Raw genomic sequence first — 21,440 nt, 5'->3', positions numbered from 1 at the left:
CCAGGATTCGTTATATGTTAGGCCACAAAACAAATCTCAATAAATTTAGGAAGATTGAAATAATATCTTTCTGACCACATGAAACTAGGTAGTTTCATGATAGCATGAAACTAGAAATCAAGTATAGGAGGAAAACTGAAAAAAACACATGTGGAGGCTAAAAGTGGATTAAAGACTTAAATGTAAGACCTGAAACCATAAAACTCCTAGAAGAAAACATAGGCAGTAAACTGTCAGACATTGGTCTTAGAAATATATTTTGGGATGTGTCTCCTCAGGCAAGGGCAACAAAATAAAAAATAAACAAATGGTGCTACATTGGACTAAAAAGTTTTTGCACAGCAAAACAAAACAAAACAAAAAGGCAACCTACGGGGGGGGAAGTATTTGCAAATGATATATCTGATAAGGAATTAATATCCAAAATATATAAAGAATTTATACAACTCAACATCAGAAAAACAGATAATCCAGTTCAACAATGGGCAGAAGACCTGAATGGACATTTCTCCAAGGAAGACATGCAGATGGCTAACATGAAAAGATTCTCAACTTCACTCGTCATCAGGAAAATGCAGGTGAAAACCACAGTGATACCTCACCTCACACCTGTCAGAATGCCTATCATCATAAAGACAACAAATAATGTGTTGAAGAGGCTGTGGAGAAACGGGAACCCTTGTGCACTGCAGTGGGATTGTAAACTGGCACAGCCACTATAGACAACAATATGGAGGTTTCGCAAAAAATTAAAAATAGAACTACCATACAATTCAGCAATTACAGTTCTGGACATCTATCCTAAGAAAACAAAGAAACTGATATGATAAGATATATGCACCCTTCACTGCAACATTATTTACAATAGCCATAATATGGAAGCAACCTTGGTGTCCATTGATAGATGAATGGTTAAAGATGATGTGGTATACATACACAATGGAATGTTACTCAGCCATAAAAAAGAATGAAATCTTGCCATTTGTGACAACATGGATGGACCTAAAGGGTATTATGCTAAGTGAAATAAGTCAGAGAAAAACAAATACTGTATCATTTCACTTATATGTGGAATCTAAAAACCTAAACAAGTGAACGAAGAAATAAAAAAGACTCATAGATACAGAGAACAAACTTATAGTTGCCAGAGGGTTGGGTGGTGAAGGGATGGGCAATAAAAGTGAAGGGTATTAAGAGGTACAAACTTACGGTTATAATATAAGTAAGTCACAGGGACGTAATGTACAGCATAGAGAAAACAGTTAATATCGCAATAACTTTGTACGGTGACAGATGGTTACTAGAGTTCTCATGGTGATCATTTCGTAAGGTATATAAATGTCGAATCACTGTTGTATGCCTGGAACTTATATAATATTGTATATCAACTATACTTTGATTAAAAAGAGCTTTATATATTTTTTTAAAAGTTAACTATTCACCAATGGGCTTATAATAAAGAAAGGAAGAAATAAGAGCAGAATCGATAGCCTGATTTTTGTTTTTTAAGGTCTCATTTCATTTTGTACAATGTGTAGTACTGTGAAGAACCCAAATGAACTTTAGTTTAAATAATGGAAATAATTAAAATGCTCCGCATATTGTGTTTTCCTCTGTCTTACTACACACCCATTCTGTATCTCAGTATGCCTGTCCAAAAGTTTCTTACGATTATTTTACACCATTTGAATTCCTTTTATTTTTCTCTTGTCATCATATATTGCACAGTATTCCTTATACTATCTGAAATCTTTACCAAGACTTACAAATGCCGCAGCAAACATTTTCTGAGGAAACTCTCTTTATATAGAGCAATTGACCAAGTGAGTAGACGATTAGTCAACTCACTAAAAAGAAAGCTACAGTTTTCACCACGTATCATGAATTGTTGTCATCATGGAAGTGAACTCAAGAACCAAATGCTGCGTCTTCTTTCTTAATTGTAAATAGGTGTATAAATGTGGGTAAGCTAAATTGCTATAGTAAATCATATCAAATTATATAATCGCTCAAACACAGTAGAGGTTTGTTTATTACTTATCCAGTGTTTCAAGGCAGATATTCCTGGTGAGCAGGTTTCTTTCTTTATGCAGAAACAAAGCAGCCTCTTTCCGTTTGGAGGCTTTGTTATCCTCAGGGACATCTTAATGTTTCTGTATCTGGCTTGTAAAAGGGGACAGAGAGCATGGAAGTCAGACAGGGCAGGCAACTAGCTGCAGGTGGGGTGAGAAGTCTCTGGATATTTCCAGCAACAACCCTGCACCATGGAGAAGAGGGATGTTGGTTGACAAAAGGAAGTCTCTGATGCACCAGATAATCTTTTCATCCATTTCCTAATGAGCCTGTTTGAGTGAAGTTTCTTCTTTGGGTCTTCAGATGCTCACAGATGCATTGGTTTTAATATAGACTTGCTGTCTTCATTAATAGTGATTTTAAGTTTAAATATTTCTACATATTTTCTTGAGAGAGCTACGGCTATGTTTTTATTTTTCAATTGCAGTTGGCATACAATATTATATTAGTATCGGGGTGCAGCATAGTGATTAGACATTTATGTACCTTGCGAAGTGACATCCCAGTAAGTCTCGTACCCACTTGGCATCATACATAGTTATTACAATATTATTGACTATATTTCCTATGCTATATTTTACATCCGTGTGACTGTTTTTGTAACTGGCAATTTGTACTTAATCTCTTTCACCTTTTATTTTCTATTGAAGCTTATCTCATATGTCATTGTTGTTCTCTTATATAAGAACAGATAGAACCTGTCAATCCTAATGAAACAGGAAGATCAGTTAGAAATCAGTACACCTACTTCTGCCAAAGAAGCCACACAGACATACCACCTGGGATGATGCTTGTATGATGTATAGGTGCATTAGTTTCCTGTTGCTATTGTAACAAATTACCATAAACTTAGTGTCTTAAAAGAACACAAGTACAGTAAGCTCTGCCTCTGTCATTATGTTTCCTCTGACTCTGAACCTCCTGTTGATGTCTTACAAGAACCTTGTGATTCCATTGTGCCCACTGACTTGCCCCAGGGTAATCCCCCCACCTCGAGCTCCTTAACTTGCACCTTAAAAGTCCCTTTTGCCATGTGAGGTAACATATTCATGGAGTAACAAAAATATCCTAATCTAGGGAAGAGGATGTGGACATCTTTGGGTGGGCCAGTATTAAGTTTAACACACTAGGTAAATAACGTACAACCTTTTCTCAGGAAAAACAATGAAATGAATTCTTGGTTGCTTTTCAGAAGACAGTTTGCTGAACAGTCACAAAATGTTGGCTCTAGAAGGAGCTGTAGAGATTATCTCATCCAACACTCACGCTTTAGAGATGACAAATGCAGGTCCCCTAAAAAAATTGAGTGACTTTTGCTAGAGGTAATTCAGGTCATCAGAGGCAGAACTTTGAGACCTTCTGGGGATTTTAAGATAAGGGAAAAGAGAAGGTACTGTGTTCCTTACTTGGAATTCCATTTAAGACATTTTAAAAAACAACAAAAAAAAACTAAGACTCTAAGAAGACAAAATGTTCCCAAGTCTACTTCTGATAGTGAAGAAATGATGTTTTAGTCCATCATGGAACTCAGGCCTCAATAACTATAAACAAAAGAAATGTTTCTTCAGAGTGTTCTGTAAGGTGCTCTTGTTTAAATAGGTCATCAAGGAGACAAACTTCATATTTGAAACAACATTTTTATGATGAGTCTTATCAATTGTCAATTATTTGTATTGTTTGTGAGAGAGTGGATAGTAGAAATATTGGAAATTCTCAAATCTGATAATTAGCACTTTGTTTTCTGCTCTTCCCCCTTGACCTGTGTTATGCGGTACTGTAGCCACTGGTGCCAGGTGGCTGTTGACACCTGCAGCATGGCGAGTCCAAAAGGATATGCTCCGTGATTATGATACACACCAGATTTCAAAGACTTAGTGCAGAAGAAGGGATGCAACATATCTTACTAATTTTTTATATTGATTATATGTTCAAATGATAATGTTTTACGCATATCGGGTCAAGTAAAATGTATTATTAAAGTTAATTTCCCTTGTTTTCTTTATACTCATTGTTATGAGATTACTAGAAAATTTTAGATTACATGTGTAACTTTCATTGTATTTCTATTGGACAGGAGTGCCCTGAGCTTTTCCCCAAAATTAATGGTGGCATGATTTGAGTCTGAACACTTCTACCTTACCCTAGTCAGAATGAATAAAAGTGATGGAGTCAGATTCTTTAGCACTAGCTCAATAAATACTAAATGTTGGGTTAAATTTATGTTCACAAACTAGTACTCATCGTGACCTGATGAATGTGATCCTATGTTATTATAATATAGTAAAACCTTGATGATTCTGGGGGAAATTTATAACTGTTACCTGAGTTAAGTGATATTTTAAAAGAAATGCACTTCTGTTTGCCTTTAGGAATGTATAATCACACAAGCCAAGCGAAGTACTGCTTGGTAAAGTAGGCCACACAGAGTAATAGAAAGAGTGTAACTTTTAGCATCCTGGTAGAGCCAAACCTGAATTCAAGTCCCCATTTTATAATAGCTGAATGACTTGGGACAAGTTAGCTAGCTTCCCTGAAACCCATCTCTAAAATGGGATTAATAATACCTACCTAGTAGGGCTGGTCGTAGGATTAAATGAAATAATAATGTAAGTGACATTCCTGGCACCTATAAAGATCCCTGGGAAGCATACTCTGAGTCAGAGGTTACTTGTAGGACATGTATTAGGGAGCGGTCTCTAGATCTTCCCAGGGAGGCTGGGGGCGGAGATGGGAGACCTGCAGGAGAGAGGAAAAGAAGTTGGACGGTGATGCAGTGCCCGCGAAGGCCTCAGCTGACCTGGTGGAGCTCCAACACCCGGGAGGTGGCCTTTCAGAGCTGTCCTGCCGCGGGATGAAGGAGCCAGGGAGCCTTTGACTCATCCCTCCCTTGGGGCTGTGAACTTGGGCCAGGCAGCTTTCTTCACTCAGGGAAGCTCTCAGAGAGGGCTGACAGGTGAGGCTGTGTCCTGCAGAGGCATGGTAGTGTCCACCGGGAGTGTTCATTACCCCTCCCTCCTAACGAAGCTTGCCCGACTGTAGGAAAATAGGCTATCGTGTTGCCTGATGTTACCATAATTAATTTGACTGCTTGAATGGTTTCCTGTGCTTTCGTTATAAACAATGACATTTTCTAACTTATTTCTGGAGCATATGTGTTAAGAGTTTTTCTTAGAGTATAGTCCTGGGAGAAGAACTGCCAGGTCATAAGGTAAACAAATTCAAGTTTACAAGATAATACCAAATTGTTTTCCAGAGTGTTTGCATGGGGGAAGCACAAAACAGGTGGGATGGGACGCCAGGAAATTTTAATGATCGTGGTTATATTCTACTTCACATACTGGGGGTGGGGGTTTAAAGGGTGTTTCTTTTTAAAAAAATTATGTTTAGTATCTTGCATAAGCATTATGTGTATTATTTTGTGTGTATCGATTATTGCATAATAAAAATGACCCCCCCTAAGAGGAAACAGAAGTTGTCCGTAGTTCTGTGAAATCCTTCAGGGGTCTTCTAAAGTACATGGAAGGGGTTTCATCATTTGTTTCTAAAGTATTTGGTATCTTCTATGGTGGTGTTTCTGATGTATGATGACAGGAGGTATGAAAGATGCTGTTAACCAGTTCCTTTTTACCTCACGCTTGCACTTTGCTGTCTCAAGGCTCATGTGGGGCTCAGGTGTCAATGACGGTTATGTGTGCAGCTTCCTCCAAGAGATATTAAGATATAATTTAGATTGTCAGCCTTCACTTAGTCAGCCCAAGTTGTGATTTCAATATCACTGTAATGTTAGCTCTCATCGGCCCTTTGTTGTTGCTATTCTTTGTAAAGAAGCTTTTTCCTTTTGCTAGAGAACTTTTGTCTTCTTAGATTAGTTCAATCCCCAGAGAATTTGAGAATTGCATAGCCTAGCTCTGGTCCCTTTTTAATGCTATTTGTCTTAAATTCTCTGTTTCCGTTTATTGGTTCCTCTTACATAAAAGTTTGTATTGGATTGTTTTTAATATCCAAGAGTTAGTATTTTGGGGGGAGATGCTACAAATTTCTACCACGCTGTTGGCCAGCTCTATGGATCCTTTGAATGAGCACTGCTATCTTGAAAACCATTTCATTTATCAGAATAATTTTAATTTATTGTCTAAGTAAGAAGTGAAAGAAGCTTCCATCTAGAGAAGTCAGCTTATTTTTTAATTAATTTGAGTTCTGTGAAATGTTTTCTCCAGAGACTTGGGGAGCAAGTAGTGGTGGGAACAGGTGAGCAGAGTTGGCTGGTGGGAGATGGGGTGAGAGGGAGTGGTGGACATGTGTTTAAAGCGTAGGGAGCAGGAATGTTTTATTGATGCTTATTTGCTATTTGGTGGCTCGGTGTAAATAGGTAGCAGGATCTTCTTAATCTTTGTTACTGAAATGAAGCTCTGCCTTCACCTACTTTATTGTTTGTTTCATGAAACTCAGGAGTATTTACGGATTTCAAAATCACAAGTCTTTTCAGAGCATCAGGAGCTGGCTTTACTACCCAAGAGCCACAAATACTTGTATGCCACTTACATATCAGGTGCTATGCTAAGTGCTTCTCTCTACCATCTCCCATAATGTCATTTGTAATAGCCAGGATTCTGGGCTACAGAGAAACGGAAACTGAGGCTCAGTGACTTAAGGGTAAAAGGCCTGTATTGGGAAGTCATCAGGTAGCTCACAAAATGGAGATGGGGGCTACTTGAGAATCACAGCAGGAAAATAGGCTCCAACCATGGAAGGCTGACAGCAGAGGAAAATGCCAGAGTGCTTCCATGGGAAAGATGTGCTCAGGCCCCTGCAGCTGCCACCATTACTGCAACAGGGATGCTCTGTCACTGACCCTGTATCTTTATGTCACTCCCTTGGGAGCGTCAAGTGGCCAAGCTTTGCTCACATGGCTTTTGCTCTCAGCTTATCGGGACAGGACTGTCCTGTCTGTACCCCAACCTCTGGTACACATGAGGATTTCCCCTAAAGTAGGAAGTCATTCTTGGTAAGTAGCCTAAAGTCCACAAATGTTCACTGAGTCCTGTTTTCCCCATTTTTTCATCAAGATGTAGAGAATTTAAATAATTTACCCGAAGTCATACATTCGGTCAATGATGAAACCAAGATGTGAACACAGTTCTGTTTGGCTCATAACCATGTCACTTTACTGCCATCTTTAGTGCTATTCACCTTGTAGAAGCCACAGTTAGGGTCTTAGCTACATTCAGATTTGGCTGAGACAGAGTATTAAATAGAAATCTATTGTTTGGGTGGTTTGGGTTTTTTTTGTTTTTGTTTGTTTGGGGTTTTTTTCTTTTTCTTGTTTTTTTTCCTTTTTTTTAAGGTTACACATTTCCAGCTGGTCTGGTTCCATAGGGATCCTACAGATGTTGTTAAGGACTCATTTGGGGCAACAGGTAGGGGCAGCAGGTTGGGGAAAATGTGTTTGAAACAGCCCTGTATCCTCCAAACTTTGAAAAGTCTGGCTCAGTTTGAGAAGCTGATCATTCGTTCTCTGTGATATGTATAGTCTATTTTGGAATGGACTAGACTCATGAATTTGCTCCAAGACTTTTCTTAAACCTTTCAGGAGTTTACTTGAGGGTGAGCTAGTGCCAGTCCAGACTCCCACCTGCACCTTCTGCCCCTCCCCTGGAAATGACCTCTGAAGCCCTGGAGCACAGCTCTGGTATTATCGGAGTTGAAATTGTACCTAACACTCTGTGTTCCATTCTTTTCTTTGATTGGAATTCTGGGGAGACCTTGTTGAGTAAGAAGTTAAAATCTCATCCATGTATCATGGGCAGTTTGGTGTACTGTCCTTCTGAGCATGAAAGCCAAAGATAAGTTTGGAAACAGAACACATCCCCAGGTTAACAATTTCTGCAGCTCCTTTTATGACTAATATAACCACTGCTACCGCTGTTATGTTGCAGTTGCTTAGACTAGTTCCCTCTCTTTCCTGTTCATCCTTCCGATCCCATCTCAGCCTCATTTCCTACGATCCTTAGGGAAGCCTTCCTATACATCTTAAGTCCAGGTCAGAATCTGCTGTAGACTCTCAGAGTACCTTGTGCTTTTCCTCATAGCAGTGGCACAGTTATGTTTTACATTTGCTTGTGGGATTACTTGATTATTTACTAATTAATGATTATTTGATTAATGCCTATTTCAGTGTAAGTTCAATGGGGGCAGCAGTCTGTTTTGTTTGGTTTATTCTATTCCTAATGCCTAACATAATAAAGGAAATCACAATGGTGAACAGAATTAAACAGGCGTTTTGTCTTTTGAGAGCTTACAGTCACTCTTCTGTAGCACCAAATGGTGACCATTTTTTGATAAAATTAAATATGACTTGGAATTGTTAAGGACTGGTGGAAACTAATAAGTAAGTGACCCAAACTACCAAGTGAATTAATCAAAGAAATGGGAAATGAAATTTTGTGGTTTTAGAGGACCTTCTGATAAATGGAAGTGAGGCAGCAAAATGTGGTGTCTCTCTGCACACATAATCTTTTTCTTATGTGTTTGTTTAAATGCAAGTAGAGTCATGTGTTTTGACTGGCATTGTTTCTGACCTAGAAAATAATTTGTCTTTGGTGTAAAAGTCTGCAAGGGCAGCGATCTACATCCGTTTTACTTCCTCCTGGACACGTGCCTGGCATGTGTTAGGCAGTTAGGGAACGTTTGTTGAATTGACACTAAATGTTATGGGTTGTTATATGGGTGGGCTAATGGGTTAGCTTCTGGAACAGAATATTGTCTCAGCATTTAGCATCCCATCTATAATTATTGGTTTACTCACCGTTAAGAACAGCTTTTGGTCGTCTGAAATACCGTTTCTGTGTTTGCATTTTGTATGTATTTTGGGGTAGAAGGAAGTGTACCTTCTTGTGACATAGAAAGAAGAATTTATGTTGTCTCAGGTATATGACAGGTTTTTCTCCCCCTCCAGAAGGCCTCGTAGCACCAAGATAAGGTTTTGTGTTTCTTTTCCATGTGATAGTTTGAAAAGGTCAGCTGAATGTGACAGTGTCAGTTACAGAATTATGTCTTATGGACACACAAATGCAGTCTTCCTTCTCTATTTTCCTGTACTTCTAAATAGCAAATCTAATATATAACCCTTGTGTAAATGTCTTACATGACTGCCTTTAGTTAATGAGGGAAAAATGATGTTTTTGCAAGTTGGGAACTATTTCACGCTTGCAGGGTGTTTTTTTCCCCCTCAAGAATGTTATTTAATTTTAAATGTAAGAAGGTTCTATTTAAAGATATTTTCCCCTCCTGTTGCTTTGTATGTTTGAGGAACAGATGGAACTAAAGCATGTGATAATACAGGCAAGATTGAGGGCTGTTAGAGTGAGGTAACGTGTCCTCATAGGTTGAACAAGTCATGGGGATTTTTGACTTCCACCTGCCAGTTACTGAAGACAGTGATTGTTCATTAAAATTGAGTTTAGGGGCGGCTGGTTGGCTCAGTTGGCTAGAGTACGATGCTCTTAACAACAAGGTTGCCGGTTTGATCCTCGCATGGGCCACTGTGAGCTGCACCCTCCACAACTAGATTGAAACAACTACTTGACTTGGAGCTTATGGGTCCTGGAAAAACACACTTAATAAATAAATAAATAAATAAATAAATAAATAAATAAATAAATAAATAAATAAATAAATGTTTTTAATTTTTTTTTTTAATTAAGTTTAGTTTACATTCTAGATAATGACATATGAACCAAAGAAATCCATAGCCCCACTGCTAGACAAAAACTTTTCGCTTTTGTGTGTAGCTGAGATGGTTAAAGATAAGCATTATCAGACCTCTATGAAAAGGGTCAGGGAACAAAGGGTGGAGTCTGTTGAAATTTGCTCATTAGACTGGAATTGAAGGATAAGGGGACTAGAGAGCAGATCCTGGGTCTATTCTGGGAAAATTTATCTGAGTCCTGTTTTGGAAAGTAGTCTGTGAGGTGTGTTCCCCATTAAAGTGGTAGATTGATGACACGTGGCAACCAGTTCCAGTTCTGACTCTTCACACAGATGTTCAAGCAGCGGAGGCTGCAGGAGGCCTCATATGGCTGGACCACGTGGGGACCAGGATCTAGTCCTAGAGTGTAGAGCACTAGATGGATCTAGACTGTCACCATCTGCTAGGGTTCAGAATGGGTCCCCAAACTAGAAAAGTATCGGATGGGAAAGCCTAGAAAAAGACAGGAAAAATGAAACAGGGAATACGTTTTTATGTATGTAATTTATCTGCTTTTAATATTGAAAATCGTTTGTTGTTTTAATGTACTCTCAATGACTGGAGTGAAGCAGAAATTTTTCTCTAGAGGGTTAACTGATTTTGTGATCATGTTGCTGTATGGGGAGGAATAGCACCCAGAGAACAAAAGGATACATACCTCATTCCTGCCATGTCAGGGTCAAGAAGCTGTCACACATTTTTCTGGACCCCAAGACTAGTTCCTAAGCTATTGGTAGAGGTGATTTTTTTGTGTCTCCTTTCTGCTATTACTATATGAGAGGCTGGCTTACATTTCATTTTTGGAATCCATCTCCTCATATTGAGTTTTCCATTTCAAGGTAACCATTCCAGGCCTTATTGCAGTCTGAAAAGATGTGTGGCATTGGACTGTTTAGCCTTCAAGGAGCGAACAGCATAGGAGAAAAACAACTTCTATCGGAAATTAGGAAACCTGGACATAAGCCTCAGTTCTGTCGGTTATTAGTTTCGAGATCATGTTTCTGGGTCTCAGGAATCTTCACTGATAAAATGAAGAGATTGAAGGCAATTATTTCTAAGGTCCCTTCTAGCTCTACCAATGAAATTAAGTCCAAATGAACAGCTAGGAAAGAAATCATTCATTAGCACCTTTATGACAGCAACACTAGCTTCTTGAAGATGTTGGGCCATGTCACAGTCATCGCCAGGAAGCCTCAGCGAGCACCTGACCTCTAATTCCCAGATCAGCATTCTGTCACTTTACTGTTTCTTACAAACCAGTGTGATCTAAAGAACCTAGAGAAAGCCGTGAGATCCTTTTAAGTTCAGTGACGATTACGCATATATCCACCATTCTGTTCTGAAAACAAACTGAAACTGGTTTCCTCTTATCACCTTACGCCTCTCTCCTCTCCCCTGGCCCTTCTACATACGGTGCTAATTGTACCTCTGGACAGTTGGTATTTAGAACTCATTAGCACTTGGGCTTCTTTACTTGGGCTTCTGCAAGTCTTCAGTTCATTGATATCCCAAAGGTATTCACCATTATGATTATGGCAATAGAATTTCCAGTGCTTTCTACTTCCCACCCCTAACCTAAAGTTAGGGACCTTATCTGTCAGTGTTGTCTATATCCCCAGCACATGGTACCTAATAGGCACACACAAAGGATGCATTAAATTGAGTTCATTTTCTTGGATTCTGCCTATTGGTAGGGTTAGAGAGTTTTTCCATTGACTGGGACACCTTTTAGAAGCCTTTTAGGGCCTATGTACTAAATAGTGACCTCAGTCAGAGAAAGCATTTAGAAGGTGATGCCTTCCAGTTAATTAATTTGCATAATTAAATTTCTCCTACAATTTCTATTTAATGTGGAAGTCACCTTTATTTTCTGCTAAAGCTTGTATGGAGAGTTATTTTTGTACTTTTAAACAGCTGCTGCTCTCCAGGAGGCCTGCCTTTATTTTATAGCAAGCAGACTCTCTACAATGCACAGGCTGGCTAACATCTCAAACTGTCAAGCCCTCTCAGAGCAGGGTAGGGCAGGACAGGGCCATCCTTTATGTCTTTGAAGGGATTTCTTTCCATGTTGAATCTAATTGTGAACCCCATATGTACCTAACACCACAACTGTGGGTATGAAAACGTGTAGGAGGAAGAAAATAAGACTTGTTTAGAGGATAATTGGAAGACCATGTTGTTTAAATGTTTTTAAGATGTGATATATTACAGACATATTCACTGCATCCTTAGTTATGGTAGGAAAAGACTTAAGTAAATATCTAATAATAAGACACTAATAGCATGATATTCTATACACTGGAATACTATATGCAACTATTAACGAGAGTGAGGTAGCTTTATCTGCACTGATGTAGAAAGACCCTGAGATAAGGGGAAAAGGCAAGAAACAAAGAATATGTATCATGCTTTAATTTATAACCCATAAGAAGAAAAAGTGGGGCGGCCGGATGGCTCAGAGGGTTAGAGCGCGAGCTCTCAACAATAAGGTTGCTGGTTCAAGTCCCGCATGGGATGGTGGGCTGCACCCCCTGCAACTGAAAATTGAAAACAGCAGCTGAGCTGCGCCCTCCACAACTAGATTGAAGGACAGTAGTGACTTGGAGCTGATGGGCCCTGGAGAAACACACTCTTCCCCAATATTCCCCAATACAATTTATTTTTTTTAAAAAAAAAGAAGAAGAAAAAGCACATGCGTGTACACAGTGTACGTGGATGGATTACCTCTGGAAGGATGCATAGGAAACTGACAATAGTGCCTGTTGCTGGGCAGAAGGAAGCTGGTGTGGGAAGAAAACTTAAATTTCACAGCATACTCTCTTGTATGAACTAATTCTTTTCATACAAGAATTATTTGAACTATTTCTTTTTCAGAAAAAAATAATGCTGAATTGTCTTAAGAAAAACAATAGAGAAGGAAAGCTAACTGTATCCTTAGGGAGTGTGTTTATTTGACAAATAGTCATTGAGGTCCTGCGCTCTACCAGATCCTGTTGTAGGCTCTGAGACGCAGACGACGTCAGACAGGGCTGAGTGCCATGAAAACGAGATAGCAGTTATGGTGGAGAATGACTGGGGCAGAGGGTGCAGGCTGTTTTAGGAAGGGTGGCTGGAGAAAGTCCCTCGGAAAAGGTAGCATTTGGGCTGAACTGTGAGTGATGGGAAGCCAGCTGTGTGGAGGACGGCAGAGTTCCAGGGGGAGGACAGCAAACGGGGAGTGATTCAGGAAAGCTTCAGAACAGACGTGAGCCGTGTTTCATGTGTGGGTTAAGTGGAAGCTAGAGCCCAATGTATTAACCTGGAATGAAGACAGAGGCCTGATTGAAGGAGAAGGTGTCATGGGGAAGCATTGGGAATTAAGTTTAGGTCAGTAGGATAAAGCCAGAGCACCACAGGACCCTGAGGGCTAGGGATTCTGCCAGCTTCTTGTGAGGACATACTCAGATACGTTACAGACATCATGTCGTTAATTCTTATCCTGGGATTCCATTCCCTCTGTCCAGGTAGAAATTTGATTTGAACAGAGAATCTAGGGGAGGAGTAAAGGAAGACTTCTCTCGCCCTGACTTTGAGAAAGGTTCGTATCCTGTTTAAAAAGGAAAGGGCAATGTAAACAGCCGTAGTACATGGAAAGACAGTGTGGTTTCTGGTATAGTTTAAAGTGAGGATTTGGCAATTCTATTGTTAATTTTTTTATTTTTATTTTTTGAGGAACCCCCATGCTGGATCGGTCATAGCCTCCTCAACTGACTTCTGTCATCTGTAAAGTGGGGATTGTAATATCAACTCACCCACCTCACAAGATTGTCATGTTGAGAATCAAAATGAGATAACATGTTACTTCTGTAAAGTGGAAGGTGTTTAACAGATGTTAAGTTTTTATTAGCAATGACATTGCAGGAATAATAATGCCTGTTGGGTGGTCTTTGGGTAAAGATCACGTACAGTAAGTCCTCACTTAAAGTTGTCAATAGATTCTGCGACTTTAGCGAAACAAAGTATAATGAAACCAGTTTTACCACAGGCTAATTGATATGAACTAGAGTTAAGTTCCTACAGCGTCTCATCAATGTTATAACAAAATAATGTTATTCGAGGACCTGCTATTTGGGTAACCATAGCATATTTCTACTAACCTCCTCAGAAGTCAAGTTGTAGATCAGATTCCATTTCTGTACATGCTCGCATGTGGTTTTCATTCTTTTTATGTAATCTTTTTGGTACAGAAAAGGAAATTAAGTTCATCAGAAGACATATTCTAACTCCTCATTATGGTGCCTGGCAAATATCCAAAAGACATGTTTCTTTTAAACCAATGCTCTGTATTTATAACCACGCCGAGACAGGGTCTTATGTCTTTTACATAATACTTTAACATTTTCATCTTGGCTCTGCTGTTAGTTCCTTCATGGGTTCTGCTTCAGGCTTACTTGTATAAAATGGAGATATTTGCCTATAGAATCATCATATGCTTAAGTCAGAATTATGCATATTCTAAACGATAAATTTTATCATAAGGTTATAGCATACCACTTTTTATGTCTTCGTTACATGCTTTATAAAGTATAAAGTCACTACAGCATTTTTCAAATTTACTTTAAAGGACAGTTATTCAGTAGCTTCAAATAACCTGTCAAGAGAGAAAAATTTACCTCAAAATAGCTAAAATGATGTCATAGACTCGAAACTCAGTGCATTCTTAAAGGAGAGGAGATTCCCCCAAGATCTTCCAAAACTTATTATCTATTATTATTTAGACAAAATTCTACCAAAATTGGTTAATATCTTTGTTTTGCTCATAGCAGAGTTGAAGCAGCAAGTGCTTCAAAGATGGTTGATGGAAAATAAAGAAGCCTAGCGGAGGTAGGAGGAAGCCCCTGATGTGAGGATGAAACCCAACCCAAGTACAAATACCACTTTGCCTGGCTTACTGACCGTGGAGGAAACAGCCCTGTATGTTTAAAGGGTGCTGGCAACATCAGTGCTTTGCCACCTGGGAAGCAAAGTTTGTAATCCTCAGTCATCAAAGAGAAATTCCGATCTGAGGAGTGGGATTGGTGCAGGCAGCCTGTCTTCTCAGATTAGCATTTTACAACCTACAGTTAAATTTTGTTATTTACATTAACACTAAAACCTCCTTTGTCTGGAGACTTAGGTGGCTTGCCCTCTCTACTCTTGGGATATCAGATAAGAGAGGCATTGCAATCCTGAGTATTATGCTCCAAAGTCACTTCATAGGTCAGGAACTAAAATTACCTGATCATCTAATAATCTCCAGTTTGTAATTTTTACTCAGAAAGTTGCCTGTGTTCTTGTGCACTGACAGAGCATTTATAGCTCTTGGAAAAGCTTCTTGCTCCTCATTGATCGGAGTTGGCTTTATTGGTCTCACTCTAAGCCATATTTAAAGTTAACATGTGCTAACAAGCCGATTTTTTTTTTAACTTTCCAGTATGACAGGGAGGTAGCATAACATCTTTATTCTGGATTTCTCATACAAACTGACATAATTCCTGTTTAAATATCTGGCTGTAGTAGTCTAAAGCTGTAAGAAACAATTTAATTCTTCAGAAAGCAATACAGTTTGAATTACTGTGAAACAATGTGTGGCCTGGAACAGAAAAGAGAAGAAAATAAATGATCATTGAGATGCCTTTGTGGCTGCCGTCCTTTTCCTAGCCCATAATTGATTGAGCCTTTTGATGTCCATCGTATTTTTTTTTTCTCCTTTTGGAAATTTATCTCTATTCCCACCCCACACGGTGCCTAACAGATTACTTCAGACTTATTTGTGGTATCTCTATTTTTTTGACATTAATGAGCTTGAGGCACAATATCACAAGAGAAATAGTGTTGCTATTTGGAATGTTAATGAATTGCTTGCCTGGCCAATTGCCATTTGTTCCAGTGTGTGAATATGGTGTGTGTGTGTGTGTGTGTGTGTGTGTGTGTGTGTGTGTGTGTGTAACAGAGAGCTGAGTAGCAGGGGTGGGATTGCATTTTTTTTTCCTCTTTGCAGCCAGTGACGTGAGCCGAGCCTGGAACAATCAGACTCGCTGCAAATAGGGTAGTTGAAGATGCTGGGGGAGGCTGCCTGGTGTTCGTTAAGCTAACGCGGATCCCTGCGCTCCGAGCTGCTCAGGCACAACCCGACAGAGCTCCTCCAGCGTTAGAGCCTTGCAGCGGTTGGAAAGTGCCTTTTTATTTCTCCAAACCCCTTCCTCAGTCACCCTTCGAAATGATTGGTGTGAATAGTGTTCAGAGTACCAGCAAGGTGCGGGTAAGGACCTCAGGTTCCGTGAAATACTCCCGGGAGGATTCTATCCGGCGGCAGCAGTCCCACCGGTCAAAGTCTATGAAAATTTCCAACTCCTCAGAGTTTTCTGCTAAGGAGACCAAGGTAAAGAAATATCCTGTTAAACCATATTGACAATGGTATGTTAGGGTAACAAAATTCGATAGTCTTTGCCAATGTCTAATGTGCAGTGACAGACTGGGAAAGTAAAGTGTATAAAATGGCTCTAAGATAATCAGGTGAGATTAGGTAGGTGAAAGGGATGGGATCTGAACTCCAGATATACAGATGGCTGTGGCCTGGGTCAGTTTTGTAAAGAGCCAGTTTGTGGAAGAAAAGGGTGAAGCAATGCTCAAAATGAGATGATTGTGGGAAAGTGTTGGTGGCACATTGATCTTGCTTTTAGTCTCTGACAGGTTGCCTTGACAAGTGATTTGTCAGTGCAGTGTATTTTTAGAGCATCAGGAATACAGAGACTTTGTGTATGATTTTATCATTCAGTTAGTTCCTCTTGCCTTCCCGTTCCTGCTCTGCTCGCAATATGTGGAGCAGATCCACAGTAGGGACCTGCTCCTGCTACAGTACATTCTTGGCTTGTTCAGAGTCCTCAACCTCCAGTATATGTAATTGGGAAGAATGTCTTCTTTCACGTTCCTTACACGTATGCATGCGAATGCTGTACTGCCGTTAATTACTTGTCTTTTTGAGGTTGTCAGTAGGGTAGCATCGTCTGTGCTCATATGAAATGTGAAGGGAGTGATTGATTACGTAGTGAAATGGGCATTTACTACATGCAACATATCCTTGAGATTCTTCCCACCACCATCTGTGTGAGCAGGGTACTCAGAAACACTCCCACTCCACAGGTTTAAAAATGGAATAATAGAATCATAAGATCACAGAACTCTAGGGCTGGAGATGTAGATTATGGTGGCAATTCAGAGGTTTGACAATGTGCAGGAAAAGCTTCAGGAGGTGGACCTCAGGGTCGTTTCAGTCTTCTCATGGTTATATATCCAGGCCCACTGAGAGTGACATTCAACAATATAATAAGATCACAGAACTCTAGGCTTTTACCCTCCCAGTCCCCTTCTATGACGTTTACGTGATTGAAAGACTTGGGTAATAACAGGTTCCCCTCAAAATATGGCAGGGGTGGGGGAGAAGAGGGCAAAATACCTTAGTGTGACTTTAAGAATCATGTTGGTTTCCTATCCACCCCCTTAGATTATGACACAGTGGGATCTAACCCCATCAATCACTAGCAAATTTTCTAGCTAGAATATCTTCAGCTGTAGCTCTTTCTTCCTTAGTATTTTTTTTTTTCAAAGCTGTAGCTTTAGGGAGAAACATGTGACTTCACAGTCCTGTTAATGTGACTTGTACGGGGATGTATTTACTGGTTTCTACAAAAACTGTTATGAGACCTCCTGTGGTGTGATGACTATTGTACCCTGCTGAGATAGACCTGGATGGCTTATTATATTGTTGAATAGCTAAATTTATGTAAGCATGTATGTGATTCTCAACACGACTCTAACACTGGCTTCTATTAAGAGTGCTAAGAAGCATCTGTAGATTTTAATATGGAATATACCCACAGTATGCAGTCAAAGGCTTTAGGGAATTAACAGACCCTCTTCAGCTACCACCAATTCCAATAATAATTTAAGCATTGTAATATTAGTTTATTCACCCAGGATTATGGCTGTGTACTGTAATGTTGGAATCTAGCATAGATGCAAAAGGAAAAGTCTACTTTCTTCTCTCACAGAACAGGTTCTCTTATCTGTTAGGAATATGCAAGAGAAAGCCAAGCCTTTTTTGAGGCATACTGCAAACATTACAAGGAGTAACAGTATAAAAGACCACCGGTAGAATTAATTGTAGTTAATAGGCCATCACATGGTACTTTGGAGATTATAGTCAGGTGTTTTTTTTTAATTATATTTTTTAAGGCATATGTGGTCTCTAGGTTCTGGAGTGTTTATTCAAGAATGTATCCAAGTCCCCAATATCTCACAAGAGATTTTTATAGGATTATATAGTCTTTCAAAATTGAACACCAGAAGTAGCTAATAGAAAATCATTAGAATAAGAAATTAGGTAAATTAATCTTAATCTTTGACTAGCCATTTTTGTTCCCTAGATGAAGTAAACTGAATAACACTATAGGCGTGTACCCTAAATATAGTAAACTAAATTGTATTATAAATGTGTGTAAATACCTATCAATATATATTCCTATCCACAGAGTACACATTTTACTCCAGGGGTTAATAATCAGAGTTCTCATTCACCTTACTTATATCTAGTAGTACTTTTTTTAGCTCTTAAATCAGTATTTCTTCCTGCTAATCATGTAAATAACCCTTTTCACTTATCTGACGATTCGTCCAAAATGCAAGATGTCTAATCTAAGATCAGAAGAAATTACCCCTTATCAATCTCACCCCCCACAAAAGGATAAGGTACCATTAACGTGTGATATGCTCCTAGATTTACTTTTGTCTCTTTGGAACTCTGGCTTTTTCTAGAATAGGTGTAATAATGATATCTCCCCTTGTCAGAGAGTTGGAGTTATTAGATGTTTTGTATTCCTTGAAAGCTTTCATTTTTGTGTGTTTCTAACTTCTGCTTTGCTGTCCATTAAAAACTAAAGGTTTACTTAAATGTTGATTTATCTGTAGTCCTCACTTTTTATCTGGTTTATTCATTTTTGTTCTTCGTTTGAAGCAAGTGTTAAAGGACTTCTGAAAGGATTAATACTGTTGCCTTTGATTTCAGCAAAATATCTTAAAAGCTTTCCTTGCTCTCACTTTGAATTCAGAAAATTGAATTTCCTAATCCTTTGTGGTGCATATTGAATATTGTTTAAGCTACTGAAACAATCTATATGTTATTTTCTTTACAACTTGATTCTCTGTGTGGCCTTTTTTTTTCAAGGTATTTTAAATCCTGCTCTTGAGACGTCTGGATAGAGTGTGGCTTTGTCCCTTTCTAGATAATATTTTTTATGCCAAATTCTGAAGCTGATAAAATGGGCAGGACACAAATATCAATATGTTTTAGAAGCATATTTATGCATTTTGTAGAGAGTGCATTCATTATTAAAATGTATTCGTCAAGCCTGACTTTGATTTAAGCTGTTTATTAGTTCAGGGTCTGATATTGGAAGAGGTTCCTGACCGTGAGGGGGCAGTGCAGACCTTCCTGCTGTCAGGCCCAGCTGGCTGCTCTTCCTTTGACAGAAGTAACATTTTGGAATCAATTTCTTGAAAGGCAAATAACTCTGGAATTTGGTGTGTGCAGTATAAGATGATGTTGATTAAGCCTCAGTTCTGCCAAACATTTCCATATTTCTGCTCTGGATCTAGGTATAGCTCAAACATAAATTATTTTTGTGTTGCTTAATTTTTAGCTTGAGTAAGTCAACTGTAGGTTTAAAACATAAATCAGTAAAAGTTCATGTTAATAATATCCCTTTTTTCCTTCCCTCTTGCCAGACCACACTATACGTTATAAATTGGGAAATCTCAACCCCATGCTTTTGTTTTCTTTATCTTGTGGGTGAACACAACCAGCATGGTTGAACTCTTGAGGTATTTTTTTAGGAATAGTCTGAGACTAGAGATTGAACCAAGACTTTTCTGATTGACCATCGTCTAGATTCAAATGAACTGTTGAAGAAATTGATTTCTTTGCCATACTGTTGAATAATGGCAAAGAAATCAATTTCTTCAACAGTGAAATGTTAGCGTGAAACCCTTGGTACTTCTTTGGGTAAGATGAACACACTGGCCGTTTGTGCCGCCCAGGGCTGCATCCTGGTGGAACAGCCTGGGTTTTGCTCACTAATTAGCAGTCTGCGCCTAGACGGATCGCTTCTCCCTGAGACTCATCCATAAATGCCGGCATTGATAAAATGATATCTTTGTTCTAAGCGATGTTAATTTCAGAAATACTGTGGAGGTTGGTGGGGGTTATTTCCTCTGTAAAAGGAACCTAAAGACTGAGCTAGATTCAGGGAAGGTGAGTCTTATATGTATTTTGCATAAACCTCTTCCTGTGCTAGGAGATGTTAACCGTAAACATGTCCAAGGTATATGGGAGTGCCTAATTCAGTGCTTCATAAAACTCGTTGCAATAGTGTTGAAAGGTACTGTCAACTCTATTCTCTCCATCCTGCATAGGCTTTGCTTGTTATTTCTTTAGCATTGTTAGGTAAATGTTAATCATTTCTCCCCCTGTGAATCAAATTTATACACAAAGCAACCTTGAAGAAATTATTACAATACCCTTTTGCAACCTGAAGTTTTCCATGAGAGGGTTGCAGATTGTTGTCATTCGTTACTAGATCCTTTTTGTTCTTTAGACTAAGTCTAAAGCCTAGGGAAGAGATTCTGGTCCAAAGGGTCGTTTATATCTGCCTATTCAAAAATGTGTATTTCATATAATATGGGGAAAATCCTTAATCATAATGTGAACATATTCCTGCAAATGTCTTTTTATATATATTTTTTGTTCTTAAATTGAAGAACATCTTTTAACCTCATAAATGCGCCCTTTAGCTGGATCCTTTCAGAAGGACTGGATTTAAACTATTAGGGTCAGAATATCAAGAACATCTCTCTGTACTAGTTATGACTCTGGCACATGAGAGAAGCAGGGAGGAAGTGTCTTTCACAAAGTAAATCTGGTAATGCAAAGATAAAAGCTATTTTATCTCCAGAAGTCTATTTTTCTTTTATTGGTTCTACTGTCTTCCCACTGGAATCACTTCCTGTGGTCCAAGAAGTTGTCGACTGGAAAAACAGAATTGACTAGGTATTCCATTGCCAAAAGGATTTATTAAGGAAAAAAGAAGGATTTCTATCCAGTGTGTGCAGACATGGCAAACCACATGCACACACTGAACCAGAGAAAGATGGAGGAGGAAGTCACGGGGCAGGGCTCTGCTGTAAACACAGGCTTCTTCCTGTGGGGTTCTCACACTGACACAGGGTGTGACAACTCCTCCCATAAGCCCTTGCTCTGCCCACAGACCCTCCAATTATGTCCAGGTCAAAATCTCTGTCATAATTTTATCAAAGTTATGCTTTTCCCACAGGTGTGATTCTGCCAAACCAACACATTTTGATATTTCAATGCGGGCTTTACCCAAAAGAGGTCTTAAGAAGAGACCTGGCCCCTTCTGGAACGTAGTTCTACAGACTGCGTCATTATCAATTGCTGTTTTAACCCTCTTAAGACTTGAATCAGCCTTGCCCCTAACCAGGGGCTTTCACTACCTTTGGTTTTATTTTGAAATTGTAACGCTAACAA

At 39.1% G+C, this 21,440-nt stretch overlaps 1 protein-coding gene across 10 annotated transcripts in view; it reads left to right on the top strand.

Moving 5' to 3' along the window:
• The window catches only part of PSD3 (pleckstrin and Sec7 domain containing 3), a 427,571-nt gene that overhangs the window by 282,833 nt on the left and 123,298 nt on the right, over positions 1 to 21,440 (top strand). Inside the window, exon 1 of one of the 10 annotated variants that reach the window (XM_074329580.1) lies at positions 15,869 to 16,220. The exons of the other annotated variants lie outside the window; for them this stretch is intronic. Within the exon in view, the coding sequence (XP_074185681.1) occupies positions 16,059 to 16,220 (162 nt within the window). The 5' untranslated portion in view covers positions 15,869 to 16,058. Of the gene's footprint in view, positions 1 to 15,868; positions 16,221 to 21,440 lie in introns of those variants that run through there. 10 annotated transcript variants of the gene reach the window in all.

The sequence above is a fragment of the Rhinolophus sinicus genome, linkage group LG04, assembly GCF_036562045.2.
Source record: "Rhinolophus sinicus isolate RSC01 linkage group LG04, ASM3656204v1, whole genome shotgun sequence".
NCBI lineage: Eukaryota > Metazoa > Chordata > Mammalia > Chiroptera > Rhinolophidae > Rhinolophus > Rhinolophus sinicus.
This window is presented reverse-complemented; position numbering and strand designations above follow the sequence as displayed.